Source organism: Callionymus lyra, chromosome 1, assembly GCF_982586985.1.
Source record: "Callionymus lyra chromosome 1, fCalLyr1.hap1.1, whole genome shotgun sequence".
Taxonomy (NCBI): Eukaryota; Metazoa; Chordata; class Actinopteri; order Syngnathiformes; family Callionymidae; genus Callionymus; species Callionymus lyra.
The window spans coordinates 453,176-480,675 of record NC_141818.1 but is presented as its reverse complement, the minus strand read 5'-3'; the positions used below and the strand labels follow the sequence as shown (position 1 = coordinate 480,675).

Below are 27,500 nucleotides of genomic sequence, written 5' to 3'. Positions count from 1 at the left end.
CGATGCTGAATCTAAACATGAACCTGATGCTGAATCTAAACATGAACCTGATGCTGAATCTAAACATGAACCTGATGCTGAATCTAAACATGAACCTGATGCTGAATCTAAACATGAACCTGATGCTGAATCTAAACATGAACCTGATGCTGAATCTAAACATGAACCTGATGCTGAATCTAAACATGAACCCGATGCTGAATCTAAACATGAACCTGATGCTGAATCTAAACATGAACCTGATGCTGAATCTAAACATGAACCTGATGCTGAATCTAAACATGAACCTGATGCTGAATCTAAACATGAACCTGATGCTGAATCTAAACATGAACCTGATGCTGAATCTAAACATGAACCTGATGCTGAATCTAAACATGAACCTGATGCTGAATCTAAACATGAACCCGATGCTGAATCTAAACATGAACCTGATGCTGAATCTAAACATGAACCTGATGCTGAATCTAAACATGAACCTGATGCTGAATTTAACCATGAACCCGATGCTGAATCTAAACATGAACCTGATGCTGAATCTAAACATGAACCTGATGCTGAATCTAAACATAAACCCGATGCTGAATCTAAACATGAACCCGATGCTGAATCTAAACATGAACCCGATGCTGAATCTAAACATGAACCTGATGCTGAATTTAAACATGAACCCGATGCTGAATCTAAACATGAACCTGATGCTGAATTTAAACATGAACCCGATGCTGAATTTAAACATGAACCCGATGCTGAATCTAAACATGAACCCGATGCTGAATCTAAACATGAACCCGATGCTGAATCTAAACATGAACCTGATGCTGAATCTAAACATGAACCTGATGCTGAATCTAAACATGAACCTGATGCTGAATCTAAACATGAACCTGATGCTGAATCTAAACATGAACCTGATGCTGAATCTAAACATGAACCTGATGCTGAATCTAAACATGAACCTGATGCTGAATCTAAACATGAACCTGATGCCTAATCTAAACATGAACCTGATGCTGAATCTAAACATGAACCTGATGCTGAATCTAAACATGAACCTGATGCTGAATCTAAACATGAACCTGATGCTGAATCTAAACATGAACCCGATGCTGAATCTAAACATGAACCTGATGCTGAATCTAAACATGAACCTGATGCTGAATCTAAACATGAACCTGATGCTGAATTTAACCATGAACCCGATGCTGAATCTAAACATGAACCTGATGCTGAATCTAAACATGAACCTGATGCTGAATCTAAACATAAACCCGATGCTGAATCTAAACATGAACCCGATGCTGAATCTAAACATGAACCCGATGCTGAATCTAAACATGAACCTGATGCTGAATTTAAACATGAACCCGATGCTGAATCTAAACATGAACCTGATGCTGAATTTAAACATGAACCCGATGCTGAATTTAAACATGAACCCGATGCTGAATCTAAACATGAACCTGATGCTGAATCTAAACATGAACCCGATGCTGAATCTAAACATGAACCTGATGCTGAATCTAAACATGAACCTGATGCTGAATCTAAACATGAACCCGATGCTGAATCTAAACATGAACCTGATGCTGAATCTAAACATGAACCTGATGCTGAATCTAAACATGAACCTGATGCTGAATCTAAACATGAACCCGAAGCTGAATCTAAACATGAACCTGATGCAGAATCTAAACATGAACCTGATGCTGAATCTAAACATGAACCCGATGCTGAATCTAAACATGAACCTGATGCTGAATCTAAACATGAACCTGATGCTGAATCTAAACATGAACCTGATGCTGAATCTAATCATGAACCTGATGCTGAATCTAAACATGAACCTGATGCAGAATCTAAACATGAACCCGATGCTGAATCTAAACATGAACCTGATGCTGAATCTAAACATGAACCTGATGCTGAATCTAAACATGAACCTGATGCTGAATCTAGACATGAACCTGATGCTGAATCTAAACATGAACCTGATGCTGAATCTAAACATGAACCCGATGCTGAATCTAAACATGAACCTGATGCTGAATCTAAACATGAACCTGATGCTGAATCTAAACATGAACCTGATGCTGAATCTAAACATGAACCTGATGCTGAATCTAAACATGAACCTGATGCTGAATCTAAACATAAACCTGATGCTGAATCTAAACATGAACCTGATGCTGAATCTAAACATGAACCTGATGCTGAATCTAAACATGAACCCGATGCTGAATCTAAACATGAACCTGATGCTGAATCTAAACATGAACCCGATGCTGAATCTAAACATGAACCCGATGCTGAATCTAAACATGAACCTGATGCTGAATCTAAACATGAACCTGATGCTGAATCTAAACATAAACCTGATGCTGAATCTAAACATGAACCTGATGCTGAATCTAAACATGAACCCGATGCTGAATCTAAACATGAACCTGATGCTGAATCTAAACATGAACCTGATGCTGAATCTAAACATGAACCTGATGCTGAACCTGATGCTGAATCTAAACATGAACCTGATGCTGAATCTAAACATGAACCTGATGCTGAACCTGATGCTGAATCTAAACATAAACCCGATGCTGAATCTAAACATGAACCTGATGCTGAATCTAAACATGAACCTGATGCTGAATCTAAACATGAACCTGATGCTGAATCTAAACATGAACCTGATGCTGAATCTAAACATGAACCTGATGCTGAATCTAAACATAAACCCGATGCTGAATCTAAACATGAACCCGATGCTGAATCTAAACATGAACCCGATGCTGAATCTAAACATGAACCTGATGCTGAATCTAAACATGAACCTGATGCTGAATCTAATCATGAACCTGATGCTGAATCTAAACATGAACCTGATGCTGAATCTAAACATGAACCCGATGCTGAATCTAAACATGAACCTGATGCTGAATCTAAACATGAACCCGATGCTGAATCTAAACATGAACCTGATGCTGAATCTAAACATGAACCTGATGCTGAATCTAAACATGAACCTGATGCTGAATCTAAACATGAACCTGATGCTGAATCTAAACATAAACCTGATGCTGAATCTAAACATGAACCTGATGCTGAATCTAATCATGAACCTGATGCTGAATCTAAACATGAACCTGATGCTGAATCTAAACATGAACCTGATGCTGAATCTAAACATGAACCTGATGCTGAATCTAAACATGAACCTGATGCTGAATCTAAACATGAACCTGATGCTGAATCTAAACATGAACCCGATGCTGAATCTAAACATGAACCTGATGCTGAATCTAAACATGAACCTGATGCTGAACCTAAACATGAACCTGATGCTGAATCTAAACATGAACCTGATGCAGAATCTAAACATGAACCTGATGCTGAATCTAAACATGAACCTGATGCTGAATCTAAACATGAACCCGATGCTGAATCTAAACATGAACCTGATGCTGAATCTAAACATGAACCTGATGCTGAATCTAAACATGAACCTGATGCTGAATCTAAACATGAACCTGATGCTGAATCTAAACATGAACCCGATGCTGAATCTAAACATGAACCTGATGCTGAATCTAAACATGAACCTGATGCTGAACCTAAACATGAACCTGATGCTGAATCTAAACATGAACCTGATGCAGAATCTAAACATGAACCTGATGCTGAATCTAAACATGAACCTGATGCTGAATCTAAACATGAACCTGATGCTGAATCTAAACATGAACCTGATGCTGAATCTAAACATGAACCTGATGCTGAATCTAAACATGAACCTGATGCTGAATCTAAACATGAACCTGATGCTGAATCTAAACATGAACCTGATGCTGAATCTAAACATGAACCTGATGCTGAATCTAAACATGAACCTGATGCTGAATCTAAACATGAACCTGATGCTGAATCTAAACATGAACCCGATGCTGAATCTAAACATAAACCTGATGCTGAATCTAAACATGAACCCGATGCTGAATCTAAACATGAACCCGATGCTGAATCTAAACATGAACCTGATGCTGAATCTAAACATGAACCCGATGCTGAATCTAAACATGAACCTGATGCTGAATCTAAACATGAACCTGATGCTGAATCTAAACATGAACCTGATGCTGAATCTAATCATGAACCTGATGCTGAATCTAAACATGAACCTGATGCTGAATCTAAACATGAACCCGATGCTGAATCTAAACATGAACCTGATGCTGAATCTAAACATGAACCCGATGCTGAATCTAAACATGAACCTGATGCTGAATCTAAACATGAACCTGATGCTGAATCTAAACATGAACCTGATGCTGAATCTAAACATGAACCTGATGCTGAATCTAAACATAAACCTGATGCTGAATCTAAACATGAACCTGATGCTGAATCTAAACATGAACCTGATGCTGAATCTAAACATGAACCTGATGCTGAATCTAATCATGAACCTGATGCTGAATCTAAACATGAACCTGATGCTGAATCTAAACATAAACCTGATGCTGAATCTAAACATAAACCTGATGCTGAATCTAATCATGAACCTGATGCTGAATCTAAACATGAACCTGATGCTGAATCTAAACATAAACCTGATGCTGAATCTAAACATAAACCTGATGCTGAATCTAAACATGAACCTGATGCTGAATCTAAACATGAACCCGATGCTGAATCTAAACATGAACCCGATGCTGAATCTAAACATGAACCCGATGCTGAATCTAAACATAAACCTGATGCTGAATCTAAACATGAACCTGATGCTGAATCTAATCATGAACCTGATGCTGAATCTAAACATGAACCTGATGCTGAATCTAAACATGAACCTGATGCTGAATCTAAACATGAACCTGATGCTGAATCTAAACATGAACCTGATGCTGAATCTAAACATGAACCTGATGCTGAATCTAAACATAAACCTGATGCTGAATCTAAACATGAACCTGATGCTGAATCTAATCATGAACCTGATGCTGAATCTAAACATGAACCTGATGCTGAATCTAAACATGAACCTGATGCTGAATCTAAACATAAACCCAATGCTGAATCTAAACATGAACCTGATGCTGAATCTAAACATGAACCCGATGCTGAATCTAAACATAAACCCAATGCTGAATCTAAACATGAACCTGATGCTGAATCTAAACATGAACCTGATGCTGAATCTAAACATAAACCCAATGCTGAATCTAAACATGAACCTGATGCTGAATCTAAACATAAACCTGATGCTGAATCTAAACATGAACCTGATGCTGAATCTAAAAATGAACCTGATGCTGAATCTAAACATGAACCCGATGCTGAATCTAAACATGAACCCGATGCTGAATCTAAACATGAACCTGATGCTGAATCTAAACATGAACCCGATGCTGAATCTAAACATGAACCTGATGCTGAATCTAAACATGAACCTGATGCAGAATCTAAACATGAACCTGATGCTGAATCTAAACATGAACCTGATGCTGAATCTAAACATGAACCTGATGCTGAATCTAAACATGAACCTGATGCTGAATCTAAACATGAACCTGATGCTGAATCTAAACATGAACCTGATGCTGAATCTAAACATGAACCTGATGCTGAATCTAAACATGAACCTGATGCTGAATCTAAACATGAACCCGATGCTGAATCTAAACATGAACCTGATGCTGAATCTAAACATGAACCTGATGCTGAATCTAAACATGAACCTGATGCTGAATCTAAACATGAACCTGATGCTGAATCTAAACATGAACCCGATGCTGAATCTAAACATGAACCTGATGCTGAATCTAAACATGAACCTGATGCTGAACCTAAACATGAACCTGATGCTGAATCTAAACATGAACCTGATGCAGAATCTAAACATGAACCTGATGCTGAATCTAAACATGAACCTGATGCTGAATCTAAACATGAACCCGATGCTGAATCTAAACATGAACCTGATGCTGAATCTAAACATGAACCTGATGCTGAATCTAAACATGAACCTGATGCTGAATCTAAACATGAACCTGATGCTGAATCTAAACATGAACCCGATGCTGAATCTAAACATGAACCTGATGCTGAATCTAAACATGAACCTGATGCTGAACCTAAACATGAACCTGATGCTGAATCTAAACATGAACCTGATGCAGAATCTAAACATGAACCTGATGCTGAATCTAAACATGAACCTGATGCTGAATCTAAACATGAACCTGATGCTGAATCTAAACATGAACCTGATGCTGAATCTAAACATGAACCTGATGCTGAATCTAAACATGAACCTGATGCTGAATCTAAACATGAACCTGATGCTGAATCTAAACATGAACCTGATGCTGAATCTAAACATAAATGTGAACATGTTGCTCCTCAACCTTCGATGGTTTCATCAGAGATTCAAGCATTCAAGCTTCGAAACATTTCTATGGATCCATGAGTCATGAGTCTTGAGTCACTGTCACACTCTTGAGGAGATGATCCATGAGTCACTGTCACACTCTTGAGGAGATGATCCATGAGTCACTGTCACACTCTTGAGGAGATGATCCATGAGTCACTGTCACACTCTTGAGGAGATGATCCATGAGTCACTGTCACACTCTTGAGGAGATGATCCATGAGTCACTGTCACACTCTTGAGGAGATGATCCATGAGTCACTGTCACACTCTTGAGGAGATGATCCATGAGTCATTGTCACACTCTTGAGGAGATGATCCATGAGTCACTGTCACACTCTTGAGGAGATGATCCATGAGTCACTGTCACACTCTTGAGGAGATGATCCATGAGTCATTGTCACACTCTTGAGGAGATGATCCATGAGTCACTGTCACACTCTTGAGGAGATGATCCATGAGTCATTGTCACACTCTTGAGGAGATGATCCATGAGTCACTGTCACACTCTTGAGGAGATGATCCATGAGTCATTGTCACACTCTTGAGGAGATGATCCATGAGTCACTGTCACACTCTTGAGGAGATGATCCATGAGTCATTGTCACACTCTTGAGGAGATGATCCATGAGTCACTGTCACACTCTTGAGGAGATGATCCATGAGTCACTGTCACGTCCAGGGCCAGAAGCTCTGACGTGGATCAAAGTTCTGCAGGTCTTGGCTGGACCTGGTTCTCAGGAGCAGGATCCATGAGAAGAGCTGACGCTGCAGACCTGAGAGATGATGAGATCAGACTGTGAAGACCATGAGATCAGACTGTGAAGACCATGAGATCAGACTGTGAAGACCATGAGATCAGACTGTGAAGACCATGAGATCAGACTGTGAAGACCATGAGATCAGACTGTGAAGATCATGAGATCAGACCGAGAAGAACTTCCTGCTTTTGTTCTCCATCCTCTGGTCTCTTTGAGGATCACGACTCAATTAGTCTCTGTCACGTCTGCAGGACTCGTCCATGGACGGAGCGCCAGAAGGTTCCAGGTCCTGGTCTCGGTTCACACGAGTCGCTGAAGAGCTTGTGTTCCACAGAAAGATGCTCCTATTAAGTTGTAGATGAAGCTCGAGCGCGTCGCGGCCTCATGCCGCCACGACAGCTGCTGCCATTGTTGGCTGAAGATCACCTGACAGAGGATCTTCATTCAGGGCTTTGTGGAGCAGAAGCTCAATAGAAGCTGAGAACGTCCGTCACGGACCTGGATCTTCATGACACCAGTGTTTGAGTCCTGGAGCCGAGCCAGCGACTGTTGCTGAACCTGTTGCTGTTGTAGCTTAATGTTGCATTGTGTAGTTTAATTGTGTAGTTTGATGTTTGATTGTGTAGTTTAATGTTTAATTGTGTAGTTTAATGTTTAATTGTGTAGTTTAATGTTTGATTGTGTAGTTTAATGTTTAATTGTGTAGTTTAATGTTTGATTGTGTAGTTTAATGTTTAATTGTGTAGTTTAATGTTTGATTGTGTAGTTTAATGTTTAATTGTGTAGTTTAATGTTTGATTGTGTAGTTTAATGTTTAATTGTGTAGTTTAATGTTTAATTGTGTAGTTTAATGTTTAATTGTGTAGTTTAATGTTTGATTGTGTAGTTTAATGTTTAATTGTGTAGTTTAATGTTTAATTGTGTAGTTTAATGTTTGATTGTGTAGTTTAATGTTTGATTGTGTAGTTTAATGTTTAATTGTGTAGTTTAATGTTTGATTGTGTAGTTTAATGTTTGATTGTGTAGTTTAATGTTTGATTGTGTAGCTCAATGTTTGATTGTGTAGTTTAATGTTTGATTGTGTAACACAATCTTAGTGACTCACAAACCATCTTATCTTAGTAACGTCTTCTCATCTTGATTCATTATTCATTTGATTTGTTTATATAATGAGTTCATTGATACACATGTTTGTGTAAAAACAGTTACACATAAACTGTTAATATAATTACAATATATAACAATGTTTGTCACGTCAATGAAAATCATGATTTTAAAGTCGTAACATCAAAGTAAACAATGAAACATGTTAAATAAACAAAAACACAAAATAAACAACGTTGCTTAGCAACAGAAAGTTTAATCGTTTCCTGTTTTCGTCAGTTTTTAACAACTTTCATGAATCCACCAGAAACTAGTATTTTGATATGAATACATGAAATATTAACATGTGGTTACATGGTGCCACACACACACACACACACACACACACACACACACACACACACACACACACACACACACACACACACATACACACACACACACACACACACACACACACACACACACACATACACACACACACACACACACACACACACACACACACACACCCACACACAGACACACACACACACACACACACACACACCCACACACAGACACACTCACACACACACACACACGCACACACACACGCACGCACGCACGCACTCACGCACGCACGCACACACACACACACACACACACACAGACACACACACAGACACACACACACACACACGCACGCACGCACGCACTCACGCACGCACGCACACACACACACACACACACACACAGACACACACACAGACACACACACACACACGCACACACAAACACCTGATAAACATCAGTTGTGTAGTCGGACTCACAACATGCATTAATCACCAGCTCTCGGCAGATTCATCTTAATTGGCTTCAGACGTAGAAAAACATCGTTTGAGCTCAAAAGTTCAAGTGTGCGACTGACTCACAACATGTCGCACAAACATTGATGCTGCGTTCACTGACCCTCGTGAATTCTGATGAAACGCTGATGTCACAGAACGACATGTGTTTGTTCTTCATCAACTCGTTCATTCTGCGTATGAAGAAGTTTAGTGTCGTCAGAAAGAATCCCTCGTATGATCTATTGTGTGTTTATTTGTCATTATTGCGTGTGTTTATGTGTCATTATTGTGTGTGTTTATGTGTCATTATTGTGTGTGTTTATGTGTCATTATTGTGTGTTTATTTGTCATTATTGTGTGTGTTTATGTGTCATTATTGTGTGTGTTTATGTGTCATTATTGTTTATGTTTATGTGTCATTATTGTGTGTGTTTATGTGTCATTATTGTGTGTTTATGTGCCATTACTGTGTGTGTTTATGTGTCATTATTGTGTATGTTTATGTGTCATTCTTGTGTGTGTTTATGTGTAGTTATTGTGTGTTTATGTGTAGTTTTTGTGTGTTTATGTGTAGTTATTGTGTGAGATCATATGTAGTTATGGTGTGTTATGGTGTGTGTTTATGTGTCATTATTGTGTGTGTGTTCATGTGTAGTTATTGTGTGTTCATGTGTTGTTATGGTGTGTGATCATGTGTAGTTATGGTGTGTGATCATGTGTAGTTATTGTGTGAGATCATATGTAGTTATGGTTTGTTATGGTGTGTGTTTATGTGTCATTATTGTGTGTGTTCATGTGTAGTTATTGTGTGTTCATGTGTAGTTATGGTGTGTGTTCATGTGTTGTTATGGTGTGTGATCATGTATAGTTATGGTGTGTGATCTTGTGTAGTTATGGTGTGATCATGTGTAGTTATTGTGTGCTTATGTGTAGTTATGGTGTGTTTTTGTGTGTTTATGTGAAGTTATTGTCTGTTTATGTGTAGTTATGGTGTGTGTTCATGTGTAGTTATGGTGTGTGTTCATGTGTTGTTATGGTGTGTGATCATGTGTAGTTATGGTGTGTGATCATGTGTAGTTATGGTGTGTGTTCATGTGTAGTTATGGTGTGTTTATGTGTAGTTTTTGTGTGTTTATGTGTAGTTATTGTCTGTTTATGTGTAGTTATGGTGTGTGTTCATGTGTAGTTATGGTGTGTGTTCATGTGTAGTTATGGTGTGTTATAGTGTGTGTTCAAGTGTAGTTATGGTGTGTGTTCATGTGTAGTTATGGTGTGTTATAGTGTGTGTTCAAGTGTAGTTATGGTGTGTGTTCATGTGTAGTTATGGTGTGTTATAGTTTGTGTTCAAGTGTAGTTATGGTGTGTGTTCATGTGTAGTTATGGTGTGTTATAGTGTGTGTTCAAGTGTAGTTATGGTGTGTGTTCATGTGTAGTTATGGTGTGTTATAGTGTGTGTTCAAGTGTAGTTATGGTGTGTGTTCATGTGTAGTTATGGTGTGTTATAGTGTGTGTTCAAGTGTAGTTATGGTGTGTGTTCATGTGTAGTTATGGTGTGTTATAGTGTGTGTTCAAGTGTAGTTATGGTGTGTGTTCATGTGTAGTTATGGTGTGTTATAGTTTGTGTTCAAGTGTAGTTATGGTGTGTGTTCATGTGTAGTTATGGTGTGTTAAAGTGTGTGTTCAAGTGTAGTTATGGTGTGTGTTCATGTGTAGTTATGGTGTGTTATAGTGTGTGTTCAAGTGTAGTTATGGTGTGTGTTCATGTGTAGTTATGGTGTGTTATAGTGTATGTTCAAGTGTAGTTATGGTGTGTGTTCATGTGTAGTTATGGTGTGTTATAGTGTGTGTTCAAGTGTAGTTATGGTGTGTGTTCATGTGTAGTTATGGTGTGTTATAGTTTGTGTTCAAGTGTAGTTATGGTGTGTGTTCATGTGTAGTTATGGTGTGTTATAGTGTGTGTTCAAGTGTAGTTATGGTGTGTGTTCATGTGTAGTTATGGTGTGTTATAGTGTGTGTTCAAGTGTAGTTATGGTGTGTGTTCATGTGTAGTTATGGTGTGTTATAGTTTGTGTTCAAGTGTAGTTATGGTGTGTGTTCATGTGTAGTTATGGTGTGTTATAGTGTGTGTTCAAGTGTAGTTATGGTGTGTGTTCATGTGTAGTTATGGTGTGTTATAGCGTGTGTTCAAGTGTAGTTATGGTGTGTGTTCATGTGTAGTTATGGTGTGTTATAGTGTGTGTTCAAGTGTAGTTATGGTGTGTGTTCATGTGTAGTTATGGTGTGTTATAGTGTGTGTTCAAGTGTAGTTATGGTGTGTGTTCATGTGTAGTTATGGTGTGTTATAGTGTGTGTTCAAGTGTAGTTATAGTGTGTGTTCAAGTGTAGTTATGGTGTGTGTTCAAGTGTAGTTATGGTGTGTGTTCATGTGTAGTTATGGTGTGTTATAGTGTGTGTTCAAGTGTAGTTATGGTGTGTGTTCATGTGTAGTTATGGTGTGTTATAGTGTGTGTTCAAGTGTAGTTATGGTGTGTGTTCATGTGTAGTTATGGTGTGTTATAGTTTGTGTTCAAGTGTAGTTATGGTGTGTGTTCATGTGTAGTTATGGTGTGTTATAGTGTGTGTTCAAGTGTAGTTATGGTGTGTGTTCATGTGTAGTTATGGTGTGTGTTCATGTGTAGTTATGGTGTGTTATAGTGTGTGTTCAAGTGTAGTTATGGTGTGTGTTCATGTGTAGTTATGGTGTGTTATAGTGTGTGTTCAAGTGTAGTTATGGTGTGTGTTCATGTGTAGTTATGGTGTGTTATAGTGTGTGTTCAAGTGTAGTTATGGTGTGTGTACATGTGTAGTTATGGTGTGTTATAGTTTGTGTTCAAGTGTAGTTATGGTGTGTGTTCATGTGTAGTTATGGTGTGTTATAGTGTGTGTTCAAGTGTAGTTATGGTGTGTGTTCATGTGTAGTTATGGTGTGTTATAGTGTGTGTTCAAGTGTAGTTATGGTGTGTGTTCATGTGTAGTTATGGTGTGTTATAGTGTGTGTTCAAGTGTAGTTATGGTGTGTGTTCATGTGTAGTTATGGTGTGTGTTCATGTGTAGTTATGGTGTGTTATAGTGTGTGTTCAAGTGTAGTTATGGTGTGTGTTCATGTGTAGTTATGGTGTGTTATAGTGTGTGTTCAAGTGTAGTTATGGTGTGTGTTCATGTGTAGTTATGGTGTGTTATAGTTTGTGTTCAAGTGTAGTTATGGTGTGTGTTCATGTGTAGTTATGGTGTGTTATAGTGTGTGTTCAAGTGTAGTTATGGTGTGTGTTCAAGTGTAGTTATGGTGTGTGTTCAAGTGTAGTTATGGTGTGTGTTAATGTGTAGTTATGGTGTGTTATAGTGTGTGTTCAAGTATAGTTATGGTGTGTGTTCATGTGTAGTTATGGTGTGTTATAGTGCGTGTTCAAGTGTAGTTATGGTGTGTGTTCATGTGTAGTTATGGTGTGTTATAGTTTGTGTTCAAGTGTAGTTATGGTGTGTGTTCATGTGTAGTTATGGTGTGTTATAGTGTGTGTTCAAGTGTAGTTATGGTGTGTGTTCATGTGTAGTTATGGTGTGTTATAGTGTGTGTTCAAGTGTAGTTATGGTGTGTGTTCATGTGTAGTTATGGTGTGTGTTCATGTGTAGTTATGGTGTGTTATAGTGTGTGTTCAAGTGTAGTTATGGTGTGTGTTCATGTGTAGTTATGGTGTGTTATAGTGTGTGTTCAAGTGTAGTTATGGTGTGTGTTCATGTGTAGTTATGGTGTGTTATAGTGTGTGTTCAAGTGTAGTTATGGTGTGTGTTCATGTGTAGTTATGGTGTGTTATAGTTTGTGTTCAAGTGTAGTTATGGTGTGTGTTCATGTGTAGTTATGGTGTGTTATAGTGTGTGTTCAAGTGTAGTTATGGTGTGTGTTCATGTGTAGTTATGGTGTGTTATAGTGTGTGTTCAAGTGTAGTTATGGTGTGTGTTCATGTGTAGTTATGGTGTGTGTTCATGTGTAGTTATGGTGTGTTATAGTTTGTGTTCAAGTGTAGTTATGGTGTGTGTTCATGTGTAGTTATGGTGTGTTATAGTGTGTGTTCAAGTGTAGTTATGGTGTGTGTTCATGTGTAGTTATGGTGTGTTATAGTGTGTGTTCAAGTGTAGTTATGGTGTGTGTTCATGTGTAGTTATGGTGTGTTATAGTGTGTGTTCAAGTGTAGTTATGGTGTGTGTTCATGTGTAGTTATGGTGTGTGTTCATGTGTAGTTATGGTGTGTTATAGTGTGTGTTCAAGTGTAGTTATGGTGTGTGTTCAAGTGTAGTTATGGTGTGTGTTCATGTGTAGTTATGGTGTGTTATAGTTTGTGTTCAAGTGTAGTTATGGTGTGTGTTCATGTGTAGTTATGGTGTGTTATAGTGTGTGTTCAAGTGTAGTTATGGTGTGTGTTCAAGTGTAGTTATGGTGTGTGTTCAAGTGTAGTTATGGTGTGTGTTCATGTGTAGTTATGGTGTGTTATAGTGTGTGTTCAAGTATTGTTATGGTGTGTGTTCATGTGTAGTTATGGTGTGTTATAGTGCGTGTTCAAGTGTAGTTATGGTGTGTGTTCATGTGTAGTTATGGTGTGTTATAGTTTGTGTTCAAGTGTAGTTATGGTGTGTGTTCATGTGTAGTTATGGTGTGTTATAGTGTGTGTTCAAGTGTAGTTATGGTGTGTGTTCATGTGTAGTTATGGTGTGTTATAGTGTGTGTTCAAGTGTAGTTATGGTGTGTGTTCATGTGTAGTTATGGTGTGTTATAGTGTGTGTTCAAGTGTAGTTATGGTGTGTGTTCATGTGTAGTTATGGTGTGTTATAGTGTGTGTTCAAGTGTAGTTATGGTGTGTGTTCATGTGTAGTTATGGTGTGTTATAGTGTGTGTTCAAGTGTAGTTATGGTGTGTGTTCATGTGTAGTTATGGTGTGTTATAGTTTGTGTTCAAGTGTAGTTATGGTGTGTGTTCATGTGTAGTTATGGTGTGTTATAGTGTGTGTTCAAGTGTAGTTATGGTGTGTGTTCATGTGTAGTTATGGTGTGTGTTCATGTGTAGTTATGGTGTGTTATAGTGTGTGTTCAAGTGTAGTTATGGTGTGTGTTCATGTGTAGTTATGGTGTGTGTTCATGTGTAGTTATGGTGTGTTATAGTGTGTGTTCAAGTGTAGTTATGGTGTGTGTTCATGTGTAGTTATGGTGTGTGTTCATGTGTAGTTATGGTGTGTTATAGTGTGTGTTCAAGTGTAGTTATGGTGTGTGTTCATGTGTAGTTATGGTGTGTTATAGTGTGTGTTCAAGTGTAGTTATGGTGTGTGTTCATGTGTAGTTATGGTGTGTTATAGTGTGTGTTCAAGTGTAGTTATGGTGTGTGTTCATGTGTAGTTATGGTGTGTTATAGTTTGTGTTCAAGTGTAGTTATGGTGTGTGTTCATGTGTAGTTATGGTGTGTTATAGTGTGTGTTCAAGTTTAGTTATGGTGTGTGTTCATGTGTAGTTATGGTGTGTGTTCATGTGTAGTTATGGTGTGTTATAGTGTGTGTTCAAGTGTAGTTATAGTGTGTGTTCAAGTGTAGTTATGGTGTGTGTTCATGTGTAGTTATGGTGTGTGTTCATGTGTAGTTATGGTGTGTTATAGTGTGTGTTCAAGTGTAGTTATGGTGTGTGTTCATGTGTAGTTATGGTGTGTGTTCATGTGTAGTTATGGTGTGTTGTAGTGTGTGTTCAAGTGTAGTTATGGTGTGTGTTCATGTGTAATTATGGTGTGTGTTCATGTGTAGTTATGGTGTGTTATAGTGTGTGTTCAAGTGTAGTTATGGTGTGTGTTCATGTGTAGTTATGGTGTGTGTTCATGTGTAGTTATGGTGTGTTATAGTGTGTGTTCAAGTGTAGTTATGGTGTGTGTTCATGTGTAGTTATGGTGTGTGTTCATGTGTAGTTATGGTGTGTTATAGTGTGTGTTCAAGTGTAGTTATGGTGTGTGTTCATGTGTAGTTATGGTGTGTTATAGTGTGTGTTCAAGTGTAGTTATGGTGTGTGTTCATGTGTAGTTATGGTGTGTTATAGTGTGTGTTCAAGTGTAGTTATGGTGTGTGTTCATGTGTAGTTATGGTGTGTTATAGTTTGTGTTCAAGTGTAGTTATGGTGTGTGTTCATGTGTAGTTATGGTGTGTTATAGTGTGTGTTCAAGTGTAGTTATGGTGTGTGTTCATGTGTAGTTATGGTGTGTGTTCATGTGTAGTTATGGTGTGTTATAGTGTGTGTTCAAGTGTAGTTATGGTGTGTGTTCATGTGTAGTTATGGTGTGTGTTCATGTGTAGTTATGGTGTGTTATAGTGTGTGTTCAAGTGTAGTTATGGTGTGTGTCCATGTGTAGTTATGGTGTGTGTTCATGTGTAGTTATGGTGTGTTATAGTGTGTGTTCAAGTTTAGTTATGGTGTGTGTTCATGTGTAGTTATGGTGTGTGTTCATGTGTAGTTATGGTGTGTTATAGTGTGTGATCATGTGTAGTTATGGTGTGTGATCATGTGTAGTTATGGTGTGTGATCATGTGTAGTTATGGTGTGTGATCATGTTTAGTTATGGTGTGTGATCATGTGTAGTTATGGTGTGTGATCATGTGTAGTTATGGTGTGTGATCATGTGTAGTTATGGTGTGTGATCATGTGTAGTTATGGTGTGTGATCATGTGTAGTTATGGTGTGTGTTCATGTGTAGTTATGGTGTGTTATAGTGTGTGATCATGTGTAGTTATGGTGTGTGATCATGTGTAGTTATGGTGTGTGATCATGTGTAGTTATGGTGTGTGATCATGTGTAGTTATGGTGTGTGATCATGTGTAGTTATGGTGTGTGATCATGTGTAGTTATGGTGTGTGATCATGTGTAGTTATGGTGTGTGATCATGTGTAGTTATGGTGTGTGATCATGTGTAGTTATGGTGTGTGATCATGTGTAGTTATGGTGTGTGTTCAAGTGTAGTTATGGTGTGTGTTCAAGTGTAGTTATGGTGTGTGTTCAAGTGTAGTTATGGTGTGTGATCATGTGTAGTTATGGTGTGTGTTCATGTGTAGTTATAGTGTGTGTTCATGTGTAGTTATGGTGTGTGATCATGTGTAGTTATGGTGTGTGATCATGTGTAGTTATGGTGTGTGATCATGTGTAGTTATGGTGTGTGTTCATGTGTAGTTATAGTGTGTGTTCATGTGTAGTTATAGTGTGTGTTCATGTGTAGTTATGGTGTGTGATCATGTGTAGTTATGGTGTGTGTTCATGTGTAGTTATAGTGTGTGTTCATGTGTAGTTATGGTGTGTGATCATGTGTAGTTATGGTGTGTGATCATGTGTAGTTATGGTGTGTGATCATGTGTAGTTATGGTGTGTGTTCAAGTGTAGTTATGGTGTGTGTTCAAGTGTAGTTATGGTGTGTGATCATGTGTAGTTATGGTGTGTTATAGTGTGTGTTTCTCCTCAGTCTGCCACTGCAACCTTCACGCTCGTCGCTGTCGCTTCAACATGGAACTGTTCAAACTCTCAGGACGGACCAGTGGAGGCGTTTGTCTGAAGTGTCGTCACAACACAGCAGGACGTCACTGTCACTACTGTCAGGAGGGCTTCTTCAGGGACGCCAGCAGGAACATCTCGCACAGGAAGACCTGCCGAGGTAACTCTGGGGGTCGGGAGGGGTCGTGAGGGGTCGTGAGAGGTCGTGAGAGGTCGTGAGATATCGTCAGAGGTCGTGAGAGGTCATGAGAGGTCGTGAGAGGTCATGAGAGGTTGTGAGAGGTCGTCAGAGGTCGTGAGAGGTCATGAGAGGTCGTCAGAGGTCGTGAGAGGTCACGACTCAAGGTCATTGGTCCTCAGACGACCCTTCTAACCTTCATGTCTCCTCAGCCTGCGACTGTCACCCCGTCGGCGCCGCAGGAAAGACTTGCAACCAAACCTCAGGTCAATGTCAGTGTAAAGATGGCGTCGCTGGAGTCACTTGTAACAGATGCAGTGAAGGATTCATGCAGAGCCGCTCGCCTGTGGCTCCCTGTGTCAGTGAGTACTACACACTCTACACACTCTACACACTCTACACACTCTACACACTCTACACACTCTACACACTCTACACACTCTACACACTCTACACACTCTACACACTCTACACACACTACACACTCTACACACTCTACACACTCTACACACTCTACACACTCTACACACTCTACACACTCTACACTCTCTACACACTCTACACACTCTACACACTCTACACACTCTACACACTCTACACACTCTACACACTCTACACTCTCTACACACTCTACACACTCTACACACTCTACACACTCTACACACTCTACACACTCTACACACTCTACACACTCTACACACTCTACACACTCTACACTCTCTACACACTCTACACACTCTACACACTCTACACTCTCTACACACTCTACACACTCTACACTCTCTACACACTCTACACACTCTACACACTCTACACACTCTACACACTCTACACACTCTACACAATCTACACACTCTACACACTCTACACACTCTACACTCTCTACACACTCTACACACTCTACACACTCTACACACTCTACACACTCTACACACTCTACACACTCTACACACTCTACACTCTTTACACACTCTACACTCTCTACACACTCTACACACTCTACACACTTATACACACTCTACACACTCTACACACTCTACACACTCTACACACTCTACACACTCTACACACTCTACACACTCTACACTCTCTACACACTCTACACACTCTACACACTCTACACACTCTACACACTTATACACACTCTACACACTCTACACACTCTACACACTCTACACACTCTACACACTTATACACACTCTACACACTCTACACACTCTACACACTCTACACTCTCTACACACTCTACACACTCTACACTCTCTACACACTCTACACACTTATACACACTCTACACACTCTACACACTCTACACACTCTACACACTCTACACACTCTACACACTCTACACTCTATACACACTCTACACACTCTACACACTCTACACACTTATACACACTCTACACACTCTACACACTCTACACACTCTACACACTCTACACACTCTACACACTCTACACTCTCTACACACTCTACACACTCTACACACTCTACACACTCTACACACTTATACACACTCTACACACTCTACACACTCTACACACTCTACACACTCTACACACTCTACACACTCTACACACTCTACACTCTCTACACACTCTACACACTCTACACACTCTACACACTCTACACACTTATACACACTCTACACACTCTACACACTCTACACACTCTACACACTCTACACACTTATACACACTCTACACACTCTACACACTCTACACACTCTACACACTCTACACACTCTACACACTCTACACACTTATACACACTCTACACACTCTACACACTCTACACACTCTACACACTCTACACACTCTACACACTTATACACACTCTACACACTCTACACACTCTACACACTCTACACACGCTACACACTCTACACACTTATACACACTCTACACACTCTACACACTCTACACACTCTACACACTCTACACACTCTACACTCTCTACACACTCTACACACTCTACACACTCTACACACTCTACACACTTATACACACTCTACACACTCTACACACTCTACACACTCTACACACTCTACACACTCTACACACTCTACACTCTCTACACACTCTACACACTCTACACACTCTACACACTCTACACACTTATACACACTCTACACACTCTACACACTCTACACACTCTACACACTCTACACACTCTACACACTCTACACACTCTACACACTTATACACACTCTACACACTCTACACACTCTACACACTCTACACTCTCTACACACTCTACACACTCTACACACTCTACACACTCTACACACTCTACACACTCTACACACTTATACACACTCTACACACTCTACACACTCTACACTCTCTACACACTCTACACACTCTACACACTCTACACACTCTACACACTCTACACACTCTACACACTCTACACACTTATACACACTCTACACACTCTACACACTCTACACACTCTACACACTTATATACACTCTACACACTCTACACACTCTACACACTCTACACACTCTACACACTCTACACACTCTACACACTTATACACACTCTACACACTCTACACACTCTACACACTCTACACACTCTACACACTTATACACACTCTACACACTCTACACACTCTACACACTCTACACACTCTACACACTTATACACACTCTACACACTCTACACACTCTACACACTCTACACACTCTACACACTCTACACACTTATACACACTCTACACACTCTACACACTCTACACACTTATATACACTCTACACACTCTACACACTCTACACACTCTACACACTCTACACACTTATACACACTCTACACACTCTACACACTCTACACACTCTACACACTTATACACACTCTACACACTTATACACACTCTACACACTCTACACACTCTACACACTCTACACACTCTACACACTCTACACACTTATACACACTCTACACACTCTACACACTCTACACACTCTACACACTCTACACAATCTTCACACTCTACACACTTATACACACTTATAGACACTTATACACACATGTACACACTTGTACACACTTATACACACTCTACACACTCTACACACTCTACACACTCTACACACTCTACACACTCTACACACTCTACACACTCTTCACACTCTACACACTTATACACACTTATACACACTTATACACACATGTAAGTAAGTAAGTAATATTTATTTATATAGCGCTTTTCGAGACCAGGGTCACAAAGCGCTTAAACAATCAAAACAATACTCAAAACAGTACATACTTCAAAGATCAAGATAATACTGAGAACAACACAGGAGTTCCAGAAATTCAAGGAAAAGCCTGAACAAATAGAAACGTCTTAAGATGTTTCTTGAAGGAGTCAGTAGATCATCAAACACACATGTTTCTTGAAGGAGTCAGTAGATCATCAAACACAGATGTTTCTTGAAGGAGTCAGTAGATCATCAAACACACATGTTTCTTGAAGGAGTCAGTAGATCATCAAACACACATGTTTCTTGAAGGAGTCAGTAGATCATCAAACACACATGTTTCTTGAAGGAGTCAGTAGATCATCAAACACACATGTTTCTTGAAGGAGTCAGTAGATCATCAAACACAGATGTTTCTTAAAGGAGTCAGTAGATCATCAAACACAGATGTTTCTTAAAGGAGTCAGTAGATCATCAAACACAGATGTTTCTTAAAGGAGTCAGTAGATCATCAAACACACATGTTTCTTGAAGGAGTCAGTAGATCATCAAACACAGATGTTTCTTGAAGGAGTCAGTAGATCATCAAACACAGATGTTTCTTAAAGGAGTCAGTAGATCATCAAACACACATGTTTCTTGAAGGAGTCAGTAGATCATCAAACACACATGTTTCTTAAAGGAGTCAGTAGATCATCAAACACAGATGTTTCTTGAAGGAGTCAGTAGATCATCAAACACAGATGTTTCTTGAAGGAGTCAGTAGATCATCAAACACAGATGTTTCTTGAAGGAGTCAGTAGATCATCAAACACAGATGTTTCTTGAAGGAGTCAGTAGATCATCAAGAGCAAAGAGAGGAGAAGCTTAAGAGCAACAGTCTGGAAGGAGAAATGTGAGTTCTTCTACTAGAGCGGCTCAGAATTCTGAATCAACTGCAGACGAGACGATCCTTCTTGTTAAGACATGAAAACAAACTGTTACAATAGTCCAGACGAGAAGAAACAAACGCATGGATTATAAGATCCAGATCATGTTCCGACAACATTTTCCTAAGTTTAGAGATTTTTCTCAGTTGAAGGAAACAGTTTCTGGTCAGTTTTCTTCAGTGTCGAACAAGAGACATGTCTTTATCAAATACAACACCCAGGTTTCTCAGGCTCAGTTTGACAGACTGACCTAAGTCACTCAAGTACTGACTCAACCCTGGAATCTTATCATCAACAATCACCAGAGTTTCAGTTTTGTCCACATTTAGCTGTAAAGTGTTTTCACTCATTGTTTGATTTCTAGCAACAATTGACTAAGTTCAGCCTCTGGAGCTCAGTTGGATCAAAAGAGCAGTAGAGCTGGATGTCATCAGCAAACATGTGATAAGAAACATCTGGAAATCTCTGAATGATTTTACCGAGGGGAATCAAGTACAGCAAAAACAATAAAGGACCCAGAACAGAACCTTGAGGGACTCCACACAACAGATCTGCCGATTCAGACCTCATTTGATTGACAGATACACTAAAACTGCCCAGAAAGGTAAGATGAGAACCATTCTAACACAGACCCAGACAGTCTTCATCCCTCAGTCTTCTCAGCAGGATCTGGTTCAACTGTGTCAAAGGCTGACGACAGATCCAACAGAACCAGAACATCATGATGTCACTGGACACCTTCAGTAAGACTGTCTCCGTAGATGTTTACAGAAGCCAGACTGAAACTTCTCATGGATGTCGCTCTGATCCAGGAACAGCTGCTCAGACACAACCTTCTCAAAGATCTTGGACAAGAATGAAGATTAGAAATAGACCTTAAGTTACTGAGGTCAGTCGGGTCTAAGCCTGGCTTTTTGAGCAGAGGCTCCACAATGGCATGTTTAAATGCATTGTTAAAAACCCCTATGGAAAGGGGGAGGTTCACCATATTGGTAACTCAGGGGCCAATTACATCAAATACTTTGATAAAAAGCCTACAAGGAAGGACGTCATCTGAGCAAGAGGAGGGTTTCATCTTGTTCACTAGTGATGAAATATCACCCAAAGATACAGCAGTGAAGGAGGACCAAGAGGAGGAGAGGGGCTCAGAGACAGTAGGGGTTCCAAACAAAAGAGAGATTTTCTCTTTGATCAATTTAATTTTGTCAATGAAAAATCTCAACAATCATTGCTGTCAGCTTCACAGAAGACCGGCGTGATTTGAGGAGCAGGAGACACGAGAGAATTAATCGTGTCAAACAAAACTTTGGGGTTTTTCCTATTGGCTGCTACCAGTTTTGTGATGTAATCAGATCTAGCAGTTTCCACCATCTCATTGTAAGAAGTCATCAGATCCCTGAGGTGAAGTCTATGCACCTCAAGTTTAGTAGACTTCCAGAGACGCTCAGTCTTTCGACAAAGTCTCTTCAGACTCAGGAGATCTTCATTTGTCCAAGGACACCGTTTTTTCTGAATTTTCAAGTTCGATTGAACAGGTTTGATCCAGTATTTCAACACAATGATCAGTGTAACAGTGAATCAAACACGTTCAGTCATCAAAGGAAAGAGCGTCAAACATAGCAGAAAAACTGTCTGCAGTATCGGCTGAGATGACACGCCTCTGAGACCTAACTTTCAAAGGCTTAGGTTCAGGGATGAAGTCCAGGTTCAACAAGAGAAGGATCAGATGAACATCATGTACAGATACATTAGAAATGTTCAGGCCAAGAGTAAAAAGTAACTTTTTGATGAGTGGGTTCAGAAACATGTTGCTCAAAATTAAAGCTTCTGTTAAAGTTCAAAGTTCTTTAGCAGAACAAGATGTGACGTCATCAACATGAAGATTAAAGTCTCAAGAATAAGAACAGATTTGAATAATGGAAGATAAGAAGTCACTAAAGTCTTTCAAGAACATCGCCGCAGGACCAGGCGGACGGTAGATTGACACACAATAGAAAGGTCTTGTAGATCAAGATCATCTGAGACTCAAAAGAAGTGAATTCCTTTGTCTGAATCACTTTGCAAGAACAACTCTCCCTAAAAACTGTAGCAAGACCTCCTCCACGACCAGAGAGGCGAGGCTTCCCCAGGACAGCGCTCCCTACTGGACAGAGTTGTTCAGATGAATAAACTCTTCCTCTCTCTGCCAAGTCTCAGAAAGACATAATAAATCCAAATTAACTCTTGTGAAAAGATCATTAAGAATAAAGGATTTATTAGTAATGGAGCGAACATTAAGAAGTCCCACATTCAGCACCGATGACGTCACTGACGACGCCGCGTCACTGACAGGCGCGCAGAGCGGGATCTTTTGAAGCGAACAGCGGTCACGTGGTACCAGCTGTCACTGACGTTCAACTCGGTTGTAAAAGTCGAATTAAAGAGAGGAAATGAAAAAATCTTACCACCTTTCGTTGAGGTCTGGACAGACGGCAGCGCTGATGTGTCGTCACACACAGTGAGAGGAATGTCGATCAAACATCGATGACGTTCGATGACGTCAGAGTTGTTCCGAGCGACTGCACGTCTCATCCTGACCTGAACTCCAGACCGACTCCATCGCTTGTGGAAATCATACTCGAGAGATCAAACGATATTCCACAGAGTCGAGTCGATGAGAAGCGAAGCCGGAAACATATTCATTGGACGTTGGTAACTGTCGCGAGTGAAGTCCTCCATGGATGTTGAGAAGAGCATCACAATCATAGATCCTGATGCTTGATACATATCTTAAGTGTGTATAATACACACTTATACACACTTATACACACTTATACACACTTATACACACTTATACACACATGTACACACTTATACACACTTATACACACCTATACACACATGTACACACTTATACACACTTATACACACTTATACACACATGTACACACTTATACACACTTATACACACCTATACACACATGTACACACTTATACACACTTATACACACTTATACACACATGTACACACTTATACACACTTATACACACTTATACACACATGTACACACTTATACACTTATACACACTTATACACACATGTACACACTTATACACACTTATACACACTTATACACACATGTACACACTTATACACACTTATACACACCTATACACACATGTACACACTTATACACACTTATACACACTTATACACACATGTACACACTTATACACACTTATACACACTTATACACACATGTACACACTTATACACACATGTACACACTTATACACACTTATACACACTTATACACACATGTACACACTTATACACACATGTACACACTTATACACACTTATACACACATGTACACACTTATACACACTTATACACACTTATACACACATGTACACACTTATACACACTTATACACACCTATACACACATGTACACACTTATACACACTTATACACACTTATACACACATGTACACACTTATACACACTTATACACACTTATACACACATGTACACACTTATACACACTTATACACACATGTACACACTTATACACACTTATACACACCTATACACACATGTACACACTTATACACACTTATACACACTTATACACACATGTACACACTTATACACACTTATACACACTTATACACACATGTACACACTTATACACACATGTACACACTTATACACACTTATACACACTTATACACACATGTACACACTTATACACACATGTACACACTTATACACACTTATACACACATGTACACACTTATACACACTTATACACACTTATACACACATGTAAACACTTATACACACTTATACACACTTATACACACATGTACACACTTATACACACTTATACACACCTATACACACATGTACACACTTATACACACTTATACACACTTATACACACATGTACACACTTATACACACTTATACACACATGTACACACTTATACACACTTATACACACTTATACACACATGTACACACTTATACACACTTATACACACCTATACACACATGTACACACTTATACACACTTATACACACTTATACACACATGTACACACTTATACACACTTATACACACTTATACACACATGTACACACTTATACACACTTATACACACCTATACACACATGTACACACTTATACACACTTATACACACCTATACACACATGTACACACTTATACACACTTATACACACTTATACACACATGTACACACTTATACACACTTATACACACTTATACACACTTATACACACATGTACACACTTATACACACATGTACACACTTATACACACTTATACACACTTATACACACATGTACACACTTATACACACATGTACACACTTATACACACTTATACACACATGTACACACTTATACACACTTATACACACTTATACACACATGTACACACTTATACACACTTATACACACTTATACACACTTATACACACTTATACACACATGTACACACTTATACACACATGTACACACTTATACACACTTATACACACATGTACACACTTATACACACTTATACACACTTATACACACATGTACACACTTATACACACTTATACACACTTATACACACATGTACACACTTATACACACATGTACACACTTATACACACATGTACACACTTATACACACTTATACACACTTATACACACTTATACACACTTATACACACATGTACACACTTATACACACTTATACACACTTATACACACATGTACACACTTATACACACTTATACACACTTATACACACATGTACACACTTATACATACTTATACACACTTATACACGCAGATCTGTTGTGTGGAGTCCCTCAAGGTTCTGTTCTGGGTCCTTTATTGTTTTTGCTGTACTTGATTCCCCTCGGTAAAATCATTCAGAGATTTCCAGATGTTTCTTATCACATTTTTGCTGATGACATCCAGCTCTACTGCTCTTTTGATCCAACTGAGCTCCAGAGGCTGAACTTAGTCAATTGTTGCTAGAAATCAAACAATGAGTGAAAACACTTTACAGCTAAATGTGGACAAAACTGAAACTCTGGTGATTGTTGATGATAAGATTCCAGGGTTGAGTCAGTACTTGAGTGACTTAAGTCAGTCTGTCAAACTGAGCCTGAGAAACCTGGGTGTTGTGTTTGATAAAGACATGTCTCTTGTTCAACACTGAAGAAAACTGACCAGAAACTGTTTCCTTCAACTGAGAAAAATCTCTAAACTTAGGAAAATGTTGTCGGAACATGATCTGGATCTTATAATCCATGCGTTTGTTTCTTCTCGTCTGGACTATTGTAACAGTTTGTTTTCATGTCTTAACAAGAAGGATCTTCTCGTCTGCAGTTGATTCAGAACTCTGAGCCGCTCTAGTAGAAGAACTCACATTTCTCCTTCAAACTCTTCACTGGCTTCCAGTTTCTTTCAGGATCAACTTTAAAATTCTGGTTCTTACTTTCAGATCTATTCATGGTCAGACCTTCATGATCTGATCCAGACTTACACCCCAGCTCGGGCTCTGAGGTCTGTGGATCAGAATCTACTGATGGTTCCACGCACACGACTCAGGACCAGAGGAGAGAAATCTTTTCAGGCTGTTGCTCCTAAGCTTTGGAACAATCTTCTCTCTCTTTGCTCTTGATGATCTACTGACTCCTTTAAGAAACATCTGTGTTTGATGATCTACTGACTCCTTCAAGAAACATGTGTGTTTGATGATCTACTGACTCCTTCAAGAAACATCTGTGTTTGATGATCTACTGACTCCTTCAAGAAACATCTGTGTTTGATGATCTACTGACTCCTTCAAGAAACATCTGTGTTTGATGATCTACTGACTCCTTCAAGAAACATCTGTGTTTGATGATCTACTGACTCCTTCAAGAAACATCTGTGTTTGATGATCTACTGACTCCTTTAAGAAACATGTGTGTTTGATGATCTACTGACTCCTTCAAGAAACATGTGTGTTTGATGATCTACTGACTCCTTCAAGAAACATCTGTGTTTGATGATCTACTGACTCCTTCAAGAAACATCTGTGTTTGATGATCTACTGACTCCTTCAAGAAACATCTGTGTTTGATGATCTACTGACTCCTTCAAGAAACATCTGTGTTTGATGATCTACTGACTCCTTCAAGAAACATGTGTGTTTGATGATCTACTGACTCCTTCAAGAAACATGTGTGTTTGATGATCTACTGACTCCTTCAAGAAACATGTGTGTTTGATGATCTACTGACTCCTTCAAGAAACATCTTAAGACGTTTCTATTTGTTCAGGCTTTTCCTTGAATTTCTGGAACTCCTGTGTTGTTCTCAGTATTATCTTGATCTTTAAAGTATGTACTGTTTTGAATATTGTTTTGATTGTTAAAGCGCTTTGTGACCCTGGTCTCGAAAAGCGCTATATAAATAAATATTACTTACTTACTTACTTACTTACACACTTATACACACTTATACACACATGTACACAC

The 27,500-nt window shown here is 39.1% G+C and overlaps 1 protein-coding gene across 1 annotated transcript in view; it reads left to right on the top strand.

Annotated features, from left to right (window-relative positions):
- Positions 1-27,500, top strand: part of LOC148087309 (netrin-1-like) — a 57,012-nt gene that overhangs the window by 7,405 nt on the left and 22,107 nt on the right. The window contains exons 2-3 of the mRNA XM_087786175.1: positions 16,630-16,818; positions 17,049-17,198. Coding sequence (XP_087642301.1) covers positions 16,630-16,818; positions 17,049-17,198 — 339 coding nt within the window. The remainder of the gene's footprint in view (positions 1-16,629; positions 16,819-17,048; positions 17,199-27,500) is intronic.